The 14,145-nt window shown below is 41.6% G+C and overlaps 1 protein-coding gene across 1 annotated transcript in view; it reads right to left on the bottom strand.

Moving 5' to 3' along the window:
- Positions 1–1,374: 1,374 nt before the first annotated feature.
- Positions 1,375–14,145, bottom strand: part of LOC139411396 (trace amine-associated receptor 13c) — a 34,304-nt gene continuing 21,533 nt past the window's right edge. Inside the window, exons 2-4 of the mRNA XM_071157700.1 lie at positions 13,525–13,686; positions 5,083–5,436; positions 1,375–4,366 (exon numbers count right to left, since the gene is read on the bottom strand). Coding sequence (XP_071013801.1) covers positions 3,447–4,366; positions 5,083–5,350 — 1,188 coding nt within the window. The 5' untranslated portion in view covers positions 5,351–5,436; positions 13,525–13,686 and the 3' untranslated portion in view covers positions 1,375–3,446. The remainder of the gene's footprint in view (positions 4,367–5,082; positions 5,437–13,524; positions 13,687–14,145) is intronic.

The raw sequence follows: 14,145 nt of genomic DNA, 5'->3' as shown, positions 1-14,145 counted from the left end.
TTTCTCTCAAAGGACATGCCATTCACTGCTCAGTGATGATGGGCCTGGTGCCAATCATGGCCTATTTATTGGGCTCCCGGGTGGCGCAGCGGTCACTGCAGACCCTGGTTCGATCCCGGGCTGTATCACAACCGGCCGTCCCATAGAGCGGTGCACAATTGGCCCAGCATCATCAAGGTTAGTGGACCGTGGAAGGCCGTCATTGTAAATTAGAATTTGTTTTTAACTGACTTTCCTAGTTAAATAAAGGTAAGAAAAAAATTATATATATTGTCGGCATAATAACCCTGTCGTTGACATAGTTTGTGAGGCCAGCACATGGGAGCGAGGAGTTGCTTCCTGATTATATGCACATTTAATAGGTCTACCATTTAATAGGTCTACCATTTGGTATCTGTATTCAGGAAAATAACACATATTCTGGGACGGCATGGTCGTACATAAATAGTAATGGTAGATAAAAATATATTATACATTATCTTTTTATACCACATTTGTAAACTATGACATGACTCATAAGGATTTGTGTGAGAGATCACATTGTCAGGATTCCTGAGACATCCAGTGGCTTGTTGACAACAGCTAGCAGGGTGTTCCCTTCTCCACTAACGTTTCTCAAATGGAAGGAAGTTGGATCCTGATGGGGCAAAAAGATGAAAATGATTGGTTCTAGTGTAGCTTGTGTAACTGCTGAGGCGGTGAATTTTAGAGCAGATGCCTGAAAGACATTTAGTACTGTCTGAACACATTACTCTCATGAGTGAACACCATTAAAAACTCCCAAAATGAAGTGTTTCCAAATGCATTCATGACTAAATCTGACGTCATCATCTGATGAATAATGGAATACTGATAAAGTTCTGTACAGTGTTTAAATATTGACACAGAGGGCTCCTGAGTGGCGCAGTGGTCTAAAGTACTGTACCGCAGTGCTAGCTGTGCCACTAGAGATTCTGGGTTCGAGTCCAGGTTCTGTTGCAGTTGGCCGTGACCGGGAGATGTATGGAGAGGCGCACAATTGGCCCAGCGCTGTCTGTGTTAGGGGAGGGTTTGGCCAGCAGGGATGTCCTTGTCCCATCGCGCACTAGCAACTCCTGTGGCGGGCCGGGCACGTTGACATGGTCGTCAGGTGCACAGTGTTTCCTCTGACACATTGGTGTGGCTGGCTTCTGGGTTAAGTGGGCATTGTGTCAAGAAGCAGTACGGCTTGGTTGGGTTGTGGTTTTGGAGGACGCACCTTTGCCTCTCCTGACAGGCTCTAAGCTTGTAAAATATTTCAAAACAGATTTTATTTTCATGAAATATTATCATTGCCACTGTGACAAAATGTACCAAAACAGCTTTTTAGTACAGTTCATATGGAAATGATCCTGATTTCTTTGGGTGAGGTTTATTGAAAATGCTACAAAATGTTTATCAGCATGTTTATTTTGAGTTAGACATGATTTGAATTTAAATAAACTGATTTGCATTTATTCGATCAACATTGTTTAAGTGCTGTAAATATCTTGGGCATGTTTTTCCTTGAATAATAATAATAATCTTATAAACAACATACGTATAATGGTATGAGAATATTCAGAGATAGATGGTGTAACTTTACAGCATCTAAGCAGAAACGTTTAAACAGAGGATTGTCTTTGCGGGTCCGTTCACTCTCAAAACATAAGATATGGCATCTGAATTGTTTTGTCTATTTCAGTGAATTTATAATGCTTCGTATTCATTTTTGCTTGTTGTACCATTCATATTCATTTTTCCGTGTGTACACTGGCATCCATGAGATGAATAAGGTACATTTTATGTGAAAGGACCCATGAACACCAACATGTGAAGGTCATAGGGTAGGCTAGTGGTTAGAGCGTTGGACTAGTAACCGGAAGGTTGCAAGTTCAAACCCCCGAGCTGACAAGGTACAAATCTGTCGTTCTGCCCCTGAACAGGCAGTTTAACCCACATTTGTAAACTATGACATGACTCATAAGGATTTGTGTGAGAGATCACATTGTCAGGATTCCTGAGACATCCAGTGGCTTGTTGACAACAGCTAGCCTTTCTAGGCCGTCATTGAAAATAAGAATTTGTTCTTAACCGACTTGCCTAGTTAAATAAAGGTACAAAAAAATAGGAGAATGTCAAATTGGGTGTCAAATGAAAACTAAGAGTCTATATATATTGTTGAAACTTTTTCCCGTCCTGAAAATTAGGAATAAGCAAGTGCTTTGATTTTCTGGAAAAGGGGGCTCAGCTACCAGAAAAAGACATCAGAATACATCAAAACACAATAATGTTGATGTAAAGACCCCTGCCAACTAATATCAACACATATTTCATTTGGAGAAATGTATCTGCCTTCTGTATGTTTAAGAAACATTGCCTTGTGCCTTGAAATAGTAGTCACAAATCACAGTTTGGACAGCACAGTACAGTAAAGAAAAGTAGAGTATAGTTCAGCACAGTACTGTACAGTACACAGTAGAGCATACTATAGTTGAGTACACTAGAATGTACTCTACTGTACTGATTTCTACTCTACTGTATTGTACTCTACTGTGCTGTACTGTACTCTACTGTGCTGTATTGTACTCTACTGTGCTGTACTGTACTCTACTGTGCTGTATTGTACTCTACTGTGCTGTACTGTACTCTACTGTGCTGTATTGTACTCTACTGTGCTGAACTGTACTCTACTGTGCTGTATTGTACTCTACTGTGCTGTATTGTACTGTGCTGTACTTTGATGTCTAAACTTGTGAAACAAAGACATCTATGATTGGTTCAGATTTAATTTGGTCTTGTTTGGGGGCAGAGCTCATTAAACTAATAGCCTGTGTGTAGGATAATATCCAAATATGCAAAAGAAGATCTTGCATATGTAAACCTTTCTGTACCTATTTAGGATACATCACCTTGAAGAGAATGACATTCCTAACCATAATTATGCATTACTGTGTAGTACAGATGACAGACCCGTCGAATGGCCCATAACTGTACAAAACATCAACATCTCTCTTCATTTAGATTCAAAACATTCGTACAATTCATTCACTCACATTTGATTACGCCATCCTCATGAATATAGTGGTATTGTAGCAAAAATAAAAGCTATTATAGAGAAAATTGTGCAAAATTAACATGTTTCTGGACGGTCACAAAACAAATGAAAACCATGCATTACTTACATCTCTATGATAAAGTGCATGTTATTAAGATATCCCCCACAGATATCTCACCTAGTCCAATGAGATGGCTTGAGTCATGTGATTTAAATGATGCTGGGAATAGCTGGCAACTACTAGATCTCACATAGGGTAGCTACAGTTATCTTTCATTATTTAGACACAGTGAAAAAAGTTGTTTTTTTTACCTGAAGTTAAATGCTGATTAAACCCCTCTCTCCATAGTAAAGTTAAAGAAAAGGGCACTGGTTGTCTTTTCAAAATAGTTTAAGGAGGTGGGGTTGTAGTCACAAGGTGAGTGGGGGGGGTAGCTCCGCCTTTCTCCCCGTGGGTAGGTGAATGCTCCCTCTGAAAAAGCAGAGTCACTCCTTTCCTGAAGCGCTGGTCTCTCACGCTGTATATTATCACATTACAGCAGCTGTTTCCAGTCAGGATCCAGAAGGCTACAAAGGAGAAGTTGCACCAGGTGAAGCCCACCACGTTGCCCAGCACAAACACAGCGATGGGGGTGAAGGAAGCCGTGAAGGCAAACGTCAGAATGCTGATCGTCTTGGCGGCCTTGATGTCAGAGAAGGAGGGTCTATGTTGGCAGCCGCCTCCCCCTCCCTCGACCCCCACATTCCCCTCTGACATGAGCTTACGTTTGCGTGTGTAGCGGCGGATGCTGGTGAAGGACAGGATGTTGAATACCAGGGTGCCGCCCAGCAGCGTAAAGTCAAACACGGGGAACAGTAGGAGGATGTTGGCGTCAGAGGGCAGAGTGACTCCATCCCACAGGGGGACATAGTTACACATCCGGCTGCACTCACTGTACTCCAGTGTGAAGTTGTTGCTGAGGATGAGGGGGGCTAGGGCCAGAAGGTAACTGCCTGCCCAGGAGAAGAGGATGAGAAACAGGGTGCGTCTCCGTGTCACCAGGTGGTCCTTATGTAGGGGCCATAAGATGGCCACACAGCGCTCTACCGTCATCAGGAAAATAGTACTGATGGAGACAAACGTACAGCCAGCGAAGACTGGACCAATCAGCATGCAGGGCTGCCAGGGTCCCACCAGGCCCCCCATGGAGGGGTCAGTGCCCCCCTGGTACCAGACAGGAGAGGAGCTGGTCACCATCAGAGAGATCTCAGTGTAGACAGAGAAAGGAACCACCAGCACTCCAACCATCATGTCCGCTATGGCCAGAGAGACTGTCAGGAGAGAAAGGTCATTCACAGTTCACACTCAACCACATACGGTACAAATCCCTGTGTCCTAAAAGCTGATTTTACATTCAAGTCCATGGAAAACAAATCTACAGTGCTGCGTGGAAATGGTTTTGCGTCCTTTGAGGCAATGCACAAAGGGATCCCTGATTGTGACTGAACAGCATTGAAGATTGATTTTAGTTCTCTGCTAAACAACAAGCACTGACCGTCTTAATTAATCCTGCCAATATAACCAATACAGGGTGGCAGGTGGCCTAGCAGTTAAGAACATTGGGCCAGTAACCGAAAGGTCTCTGGTTTGAATCCCTGAGCTGACTTGGTGACAAATCTGCCGTTGTGCCCTTGAGCAAGGCACTTATCCAGAGCGACTTACAGGAGCAATTATGGTTAAGAGTATCTGCTAAACTACTAAAAAGTTAAATGTAACTAGCAGGCAACATAAACAAACATGCGACTCTAGAAACAGAACATTAAACCAGAAAGGTGTTTGAATTTAAATTAATTTCACCTTTCAGTGTCAAGAACACCAAAGGTTGTTCTTCTTCCATGTCAGTGAATATATTGCACCCATGTGTGTAAACATAAGCAACTGACATGTGACTACCATTCTCTCCTATCATAAATCAACAGCGTTTCTAGAGAGTAAATGAACACATTCTGAATGAACAAGTCTGAATCAGTGAGTTTTTTTGTTTTACCTTTGAGGTATCCCTGTGGTGTACGGACCTGTCTTGTCTGCATGAAGACGGTGAGCGTGACCACGTTGCCCACCACTATGGCGAAGGCCAGACTGACCATAAACACCACGGCCAGGGTACGGTTCAGCAGGCCACAGCAGCAGAAGGTGCAGAAGGGGGCTAGAGACTTGCCTGACCCCGGCACAACCAGGGCTGCTGCTGTCAGGTTGGGGCACACAATCGCCTGTGTGCCCCATGGAACACTCAGGTTGGCCAGGAGGTCAGTCATGGTAGTCCGGACGAGGCCCAGGACAAACCTCACTACTAGGAGAAATTTGTGCTCCTGGTGCCCATGTGCTGGACTGAGAGATGCTCCTGGAGAAACAAGCAGGAACATTATAAACCAAGGTAAACCATCAAACCTGTCCAAAGGAAAACTACAAACACTGCTATGTAACACATAATACAAAGTTGATTTGCATGATAGCACAGAAGGTGATATGAGTGTTATCTAGCTATATGTTTCCTACAATTACCTACAGGTAACTGCCAAAATAAACGAAACACTTGAGTAAATGAGGAATACAAAGTTTATTGAAAGCAGATGCTTCCGAAAAAGGTTTGTGTGCGTCTCAGTCACCAGATGTCAACCCAATTAAACACTTATGGGAGATTCTGGAGCAGCGCCTGAGACAGCGTTTTCTACCACCATCAACAAAACAGCAAATTATGGAATTTCTTGTGGAAGACTGGTGTCGCAACCCTTCAATAGAGTTCCAGACACTTGTAGAATCTATGCCAAGGCACATTGAAGCTGTTCTGGAGGCTCGTGGTGGCCCTATTGAGACGCTTTATGTTGGTGTTTCCTTTATTTTGGCAGTTACCTATACAGTATGTTCTGCAGATGGGCACTACTAACGACACCTCACAAATCCCCATCAACGGACAACCTCTATTATTACACAACAATAAAGAAATTTGCTTGCCTTTGAGGTGTTGAATATACTGCAAAATGGGCAATCATGATGTATTCAAAGGAAACTACATGTACTGTATACTTCCTAAATCATTGTATGTACACAGTGTACCCCACAGGTTTATGTATGGTGTTTATTTTTTATAGTACTTCTGATTCATTACTGCATTGTTGGGAAAGAGCAGGCAAGAACGCCATTTCACTGTGCTTGTGTACGTGACAATAGAAACTTTGTTGCACTGTACTGTAAATTTGTCATAGGCACATCATATTCAATGCACATCACAATGCTTGATTAGGGAATTTGTGAGATCTGTTGTTTTGTTTCACTGCCATATACAATCAGGTCCAAAATGATTGGCACCCTTAATAAAAATGAGAAAAAAAGACTAAAATAACAGCCTGGCCTCAAAGACTAGACGTAACATAGTAAATGTAAATTTGTGACACTCAAATGAGTCCAGTATGTTATGTTATGTTCACTGGCGTAGCGCAGTTTCTCTGGACCCCCAGCAAAGTCGGAGTTGCCCCCCCCTTTCAGATTATGTGGTGCTAGTGCTTCTAGTAGCCTGTAGCTTTGCCTGAATGGATGCATGTTTATTTTTATTTGGTCCTCATTTTCTCATGTTAAGTCTAACGTTTATGTTTCATGAAGCTATAGGCCTACGGTGTCGCAATGCTGCTATTTCGAATGCTGGCTGGCGGCAATAATGCATTTACTTGTTCAGTAATTAAAGTGGAAAATTCAAACATTTCAGATTGTAAAATAAATGTGATGCAACAACATACTAAATCAGTACCCAAAATTTATTTTTTAGAATATACAACTTTCCTGTAGGACTATAGCCTACCAGCCATCATTGCACTCTCTCGCAGGATGGATATAAAGTTTGTGCTCCATAAAACCAGTCTATTAATGCCAAATAATCAGTCCACTGTCAAAACAATAGCTTACTAGGGCTTGTTTCATTATGCAGACAATGCAGTCAAGCCTACTAGCATATCTATAGCTATATACAGTATTTAGCTGGTAGCCTATTTGTATTACACATTGGAACTCGGGGCTAACTGTCGTGGGCTATCAGTCTCATCACTCATAGGCTTTTACCAGTGTACACAGAAGGGGGGGAGGGGGGGGGGGTCACTCTCATGAGTGCTGCTGGGTCACTGACAGTCATCAGCTTGGTTTTCTGGGAGAAGAGGAGGACTGGTACTCTCTCTAGAGGAACTGTCACTATTCTTGAGAGGAGGAAGAAGAGGAGAAGCAAGGCCACTATCATTGCCAGGCCCGGGCAGTGAGATCTCTGTGGGGACTGGGAAGCTTTAGTGTTAGCTGCTGCATGACTAGGTCTACTAGCTTCCACTTGCGATTGTGTTTCGTCAGTCGAGGACGAGGTGGTAGCTTTGCTGACGTGGTTATTGTCTGTAATGTGGCACGAGCTTGATCAGATAAAGCTTTTTTTTGTGGAGTTTTTGTTCACCACTTGATCTTGCCTTTTGTTTATCCATCAAGAACAACTCACTCACTGATTCACCTAACTGTCACTGAGAAATAGGCTAATTAGATGCATGAAAACGATATTGTCTGACTCAGCTACTACGCATGTTTGTTGGACAACACGAACGCTTCGCTCGCTACATGTGAAAATTATTTTCTTTTACTTTTTTTACTTTGAACCTACTTACTACTTTTTTTAGCTATTTTGTAACTACGTAGCATGTTAGCTAACCCTTCTCTAACCACTATCCCAGAGGTTCTCAAACGTTTTTGTATTAGCAAATCCATCACTGACCCCCTCATAATCAGAACACAACTCGAGTGAGATAAAAATATAATTAAGGAGTTTTACCATGATTTCGTGTGCAAGGCCGGACAAATCAAGTCTCGGGCCCTGGGAAGGAACATTTTAAAGGTCCTCCTCTTGGAGGGAAAAAAAAGCTAATATCCTACAGTTCTACACGTTGTCATGAGGCAGAGAGAAAACAACTGTGTAACGAAGACGCTGTGAGTCAAGAAGCAGGTGAACCGTTTAATAATACATCAAACGAGACAAAATAACAGTAGCGTCTTTGCATGAACACAGGATCAATACTGACTGGGGAAGGAACCTAAGGGAGTGCCAGATATAGGGGTGGTAATAAGTAAGGTAATTGAGTCCAAGTGTGCCTCATGACAACGTGCAGGTGCTTGTAATGATTGATGCCAGGTGTGCGTAATGATGGATCCCAGGACCAGTGGTTAGTATACTGGCGACGTCGAACACCAGAGGGGAGGAGCAGGAGTAGACGTGACAGACTGCCACCTCTCATTGAAGCCATGGAAGTTCAAGGCCGACCACGCCACTGCAGACATTGTGATCAGAAAACAGGATCGCCCATAATAGTGAAATAAATAAAAAGTCAATCATGGTACCAATAAATGCTTCTAATACACCAGATGTATGTCCTTGAACCGATTATGTTTAAATCACATTTAAAAAGCATTTTTGAAAAGGTCTGTTTGAGATACAAGTTTGAGGTGGCTTTTTGAAAGTATTTTGTCTCCAATTAATGCGTCGGCCACAAATACGAGTATAGTCAAAATTATTTGGGTATGAGTTAACAGAACATCAACTTTTAAAAGTTACATTTTCACTGAACAATTTATTTAAATCACAGTGCATTTATGTAAAAAAAATATATAGTATTGAAGTATTGAGATGAAAAATGTGTAATAGGTGGAGTACTGTGGATACCAATAGGCCCATGTTGCCCAAGGTTTAATAACATAAATTGTAGATTAATAATATTACATTGTATTACACCCTCTAAACTTCCACGGATCCCTTGGGCAAAATGTTTTTTTTTTCAGTTGTTGGATCCCCCCGCCCCCTTTTGCCCTTAGAACAGCCTCAATGCGTTGGAGCATGGACTCTACAAGGTGTCAAAAGCTTTCCAAACGGGTGCTGGCCATGTCGACTCAAATGCTTCCCACAGTTGTGTCAAGTTGGCTGGATGTCCTTTTGTCCTGCCCATTCACCCTCCGAAAGGCACACATACGTCTCGATTGTCTCAAGGCTTAAACATCCTTCTTTAACCTGTCTCCTCTCTCTCATCTACATGGATGGAAGTGGATTTAACAGGTGACATCAATATGGGATCATATCTTTCTCCTGAATCTCCTGTTTTCAATACAGGTATAACGACACAGCTTTTTTTGAAAATGTTTTAGAAGGTTGGAGAACACATTGGGAGGCATCTTGAAACTTTGCCGCAAGTGGATCTTTTAGCAAGACAATAACCCCAAGCAGACATCAAAATAAAAAAAAAATGGTTAATTGACCACAAAATAAACATTTTGAAATGGCCGTCTCAGGATTTGATCCCCATTGAAAACCTGTGGTTTGAATTGAAGAGGGCAGTCGATAAACGCAGACGAAGGATATCAAGGACCTGGAAATATTCTGTATGGAGGAGTCGTCTAAGATCACTCCCAATGTGTTCTCCAGAAAATGTTTAAGGCTGTGCTGCTATCCTCGCAAGGGGAGGATGCTAGAGTATTCTTGTATTACTTGTTAAACAGAATCTCTTCCTCTGAGCACTTGCATTAGTATAAAATAATATAAATGTCCCTTTTTTTTACATTCAAATACTGTAGATCAGTATTTGTATTATATATTTTATACAGTATTTTTTGCTCATCTTTCTCAAGGGTGCCAATAATTTGGGACTTGACTGTATGTAATCAAATAGTCCATATTTCAGAGGTACCTTTTGTATGCGGTAAGATGGAAGCCAAATGTTCCTTCTAAATCTTGTTATTGTGTAACATTTTTATGCTTGTCTTTGAGTCCAAGAGTTCTCAATATTCAGAACCAGATTTAGGTTTCAGATGACAAATAAAAGCCTTTCAATCTCCTACACAATATCCCCTTGACTGGTGTGCATGAAGATGTCAAGAGAGACAGACATCTCGCAAGAAAAAGGCGATTGGAGAGAACACTGACAGATCAGCGCAACAAGACCATGGATTTTTACACTGACTGCAGTGAGCAGAAAGCAAGAAAACAGTAAAAAAAAGTGAATGTGGAAATGTGTAAAAGAACAATTGTGAATCCGACTGAGTGAAAACAACTCACAATTATCCTACATTTACAGTCCTAGTTAATCAGTTATCATTGCCCAAAACTAAGGGAATCATTTCAAACATTATCATTGCCCAAAACTAAGGGAATCATTTCAAACATCTCACACATTTTTGCTTATTGTGTCCATTGACTAGAATTCATATATATTTGGGTTAAAAGACCAATTCAGTGGAAAAACAAAATGGGGTAAAAATAGCCCAGTTAATATTGACTGCAGCTGCAGCTCCTCAGGCAGCAGTACTCCCACTTCATCTTACGTTAGGGACACAGATCAAGGGTTCTCCAGGGACTGACAGTATTCTTCAAGCTAATTACATCTAGTTTATTTGGGGCGTCAGGTAGCCTAGTGCCTAGTGGTTAGCGCGTTGTGCCAGTAACCAAAAGGTTGCTGGATCGAATCCCTGAGCTGACAAGGTAAAAATCTGTCATTCTGCCCTGAATAAGGCAGTTAACCCACTGTTCCCTGGTAGGCTGTCATTGTAAATAATAATTTGTTCTTAACTGGCTTGCCTAGTCAAAATAAAAGGTTAAATTGACAGCACCTTGTCTCTGCAAGCCAGGTAGGAAGGTTAGTTCACCTCACAAACCAGAGTGCATTTTTTTATTAACATCGAGGATGAGTGCCATGGGAACTACCGGTATGTCCCAGCAGGACCAGCCTAAGTGACACGCCTCACATGTTTAAGATAATGCACACAAAATAATGGAGCCCTTAACCTTCACGGCACATTCAAATGTTTTTTTTCTCTCCATGCAATCTTCGAACACAGACGTATGTGTGTGTGCAACAGGCTGAATGAAGCTAATGAATCCAACATGGACAGAGAGGCTGCATTGTTTTGTTCATTATGGACCATGCCTATAGACCAATCACCATGACTAAATAGCTCAACTAAGAGTAGCAATTTACTCTTCAGGCCATAATGGGAGGTGGAAGCTCAACTTGCAATATGTAATGGTCTTATATAATGACACATAACCAGTGGTGTAAAGTACTCAAGTAAAAATACTTACAAGTTCTACTTAAGTCATTTTTTGAGGTATCTGTACTTTACTATTTATATTTGACCCTTTTTACTTCTACTTCGCTAACTTCCTAAAGAAAATAATGTACTTTTTACTCCATACATTTCCCCTAACACCCAGAAGTACTTGTTACGTTTTGAACGCTTAGCAAGACAAGAAAAAGGTCAAATTCACACACTTATCAAGAGAACATCCCTGGTCATCCCTTCTGCCTCTGGCAGACTCACTAAACACAAATGCCTTGTTTTTAAATGGTGTTCGAGTGTTGGAGTGTGCCCCTGGCTATCTGTAAAAAAAGGCATTAAAAAAAATGTGCTGTCTGGTTTGCTTAATATAAGGAATGTGAAATTATTTATACTTGTACTTTTAATACTTAAGTATATTTTAACAATTACATTTACTTTTGATATTTAAAACCAAATACTTTTAGACTTTTACTTTCCCTTTTACTTGAGTAATTCTTTATTAAAAAAAGGTATTTTTACTTTTACTCAAGGATGACAATTCAGTACTTTTCCCACCACTGCACATAACTGAGATTTATAGCCGGTAAGATCCCTGAGTGGACCAAATCAAAATGGTGGGGATAGAGAAAATCTGATTACAGCTATTATTATAAATTAAACTGAGCCTTACACTAAGCATTCCATCTCAATTATATGAGGATTAAGCACGACTAAGACTTGAAATAAAAATGCTGAACGAAAGAACAGAAGCATTTTGTTTGATGGCATACAGATTTATCTTTTGAGCTTCGGGGAGGTACAAGATCTGTACCCTTGTTAACCGTCTGGTTGTAACTAAAGTGGAGATGACAGGCGGAAATGTCCCCTGTGTGCCCATAGCAATGCCTGAGGCTGTGGGGGACACTGTCACAACAAATACACAACTGATCCTCACAGCAAGACATGACTTCATCCACGCAATCTTTTAGTTTTACAACAAAACAAAAATCTCACAAACTCCAAACCAATGCAAATGACAAAGGAGAAGCAGTATAACAATAGACGAACAAATGTCCTTGATACAAATTAAAATGGATATACATGCGTCTGTGCAAAGTGAAATGCCTAAGTGGTAGGCAGAAGTGTGTGGTGAACCTTTGAGGAGCAGTGGTAGCTAGCTGGGTAAGGAGGGCTGACTGACCACGGGGCTGACCACGTGTTTGTCATACATGCAGTGGATGTATATTTGTTTGTGTGGCGGTCTGCTTGGGTGAGAGGCAAGGCGTGGAGAAGGCTGTTGGATTAGGGGCTAGGTCAGGGCTCCCACCCTGGAGCAGGAATAATGGACTGGCCATCTCTACTCGATGTCCCCCCAAGCCAGGGCTGTCTTTACTGTCATGGCCTAGCTGTACTAGAACACAGCAGTGACTCCTTCATCTCTCTCACACTCCCTCTCCTCCTTTTCTCCTTTCTACCCTTCTCCAAAGTCCACCCAATCTATGAAGACTCCCCATACTGCATATCTCTTCCCAGCCTTCCCTTTCCACACCTTCTCTCATCTACCTCTTACTTTCTCTATCAATCCATTTTATTTTGCTGATACAGGATGTGTGAAGAGCATTGTGAAAAGCGCTTTATTCCTGAATCTAGCTATCCGTTGATCTATAGGTAACTCCCCGCTTGCTCTGTTGATCTTTGTTGTGTTTGTTAATCATGTACAGTAGTCTCATTGTTCTACTCCCTGTCAATATACTGTGGTCTCAATCACACTCATCTAACAAACAGGCACCCCACCCAGAGCACGTTACTCCATCAACTGTCCTGCTGTCTACAGCTCTAGGGAGAGACAGCAGCACAGGAATTAATGAACAAAGGCAACACATACTGTGAGTGTGACTGTATCTGTGTGTACGGTATGAGAGAATGGAAAGAAGAGCGATACAGAGATACAGTACGTCATTGTTCTCTACACTCAATCATAAAAGTTCACTTTCCAAAGCACATCTTTGTTTTTTTGTTTTTAACCTGGAAGCCATATCAAATATATCTCAGATTATAAGTAAATGCATAGCAACAGCTCATTACCACAATTAAACTAAACAACACAGCTTCTGTCGACAGATCATATGGCTTCAGACAGAAGCTGTGGAATATTTTTTTTTTTACTGCAAACATAACATACAGTCTGCAAGCGCATGAAATATGCATAACTCAGCATCTGGTAGATATTCAGTTTTCCCGATTATAAACAGATAGAAATGCCATGCACCACAAGTGATTAATTTCAATCAAAAGGCTTACTTCGAGTCTAGCAAACCAAACACTATAATTTCAGTACAACATGCAGTTGAACACACAAACAGTATATAAACAATCAAGAGAATCTCACCTGCATTGTCACTGCACTAAAAGTCCACCTTTAGTGCCTGCAATATTGTGGAGAAGTATATGGTCCAATGGTCATTGATGTCCTTTTCGGAGTAAATCCGGCTGATAGGAGACAGGAAATGTATAGTCCTTGTATCACACTGCCTCTACAGAATTCGTACACCTAAAGTAGACAGAGAAGCACTGCGTCACTGTACAGTCTTTCTTGCATTCTTTATTTACTTCACTCTCTGTGTTTCAGCCTTCTCTATCTCTGTCCGTCTCTCTCTCACCCTCTTTTGCTTTCTCTCTCTCTCTCTCTCTCTCTGGTAGTCTCTGAGTCTCTCTCACATGAGCACGCTTTCTCGCTCTTCCACAATTGCAGCTGCAAGCCACAGTCCACACACAGCAGCTTCTCTCTCCCAGTCTCTTTCCCCCAGTCTCTTTCCCCCACATCCCCTCCCCCTTCTGTCTCTCACCACTCCAAGCGACTTATATGCCTTATGTCTTGTGCACTCTCTACACTCATATAAAAAGGTGCTATCTGTCCCCATAAGAGAACCATTTGACTAAACCTTTTTGGTTCTAAGTAAAACCCTTTTGGTTCCTGATAGAAACTTTTCGGGTTCCATGTAGAACCATT

The sequence above is a fragment of the Oncorhynchus clarkii genome, chromosome 6 (genome assembly GCF_045791955.1).
Source record: "Oncorhynchus clarkii lewisi isolate Uvic-CL-2024 chromosome 6, UVic_Ocla_1.0, whole genome shotgun sequence".
Lineage (NCBI taxonomy): Eukaryota > Metazoa > Chordata > Actinopteri > Salmoniformes > Salmonidae > Oncorhynchus > Oncorhynchus clarkii.
Note: the sequence above shows the minus strand (reverse complement) of the source record. Positions and strands in the feature narration are given on the sequence as shown.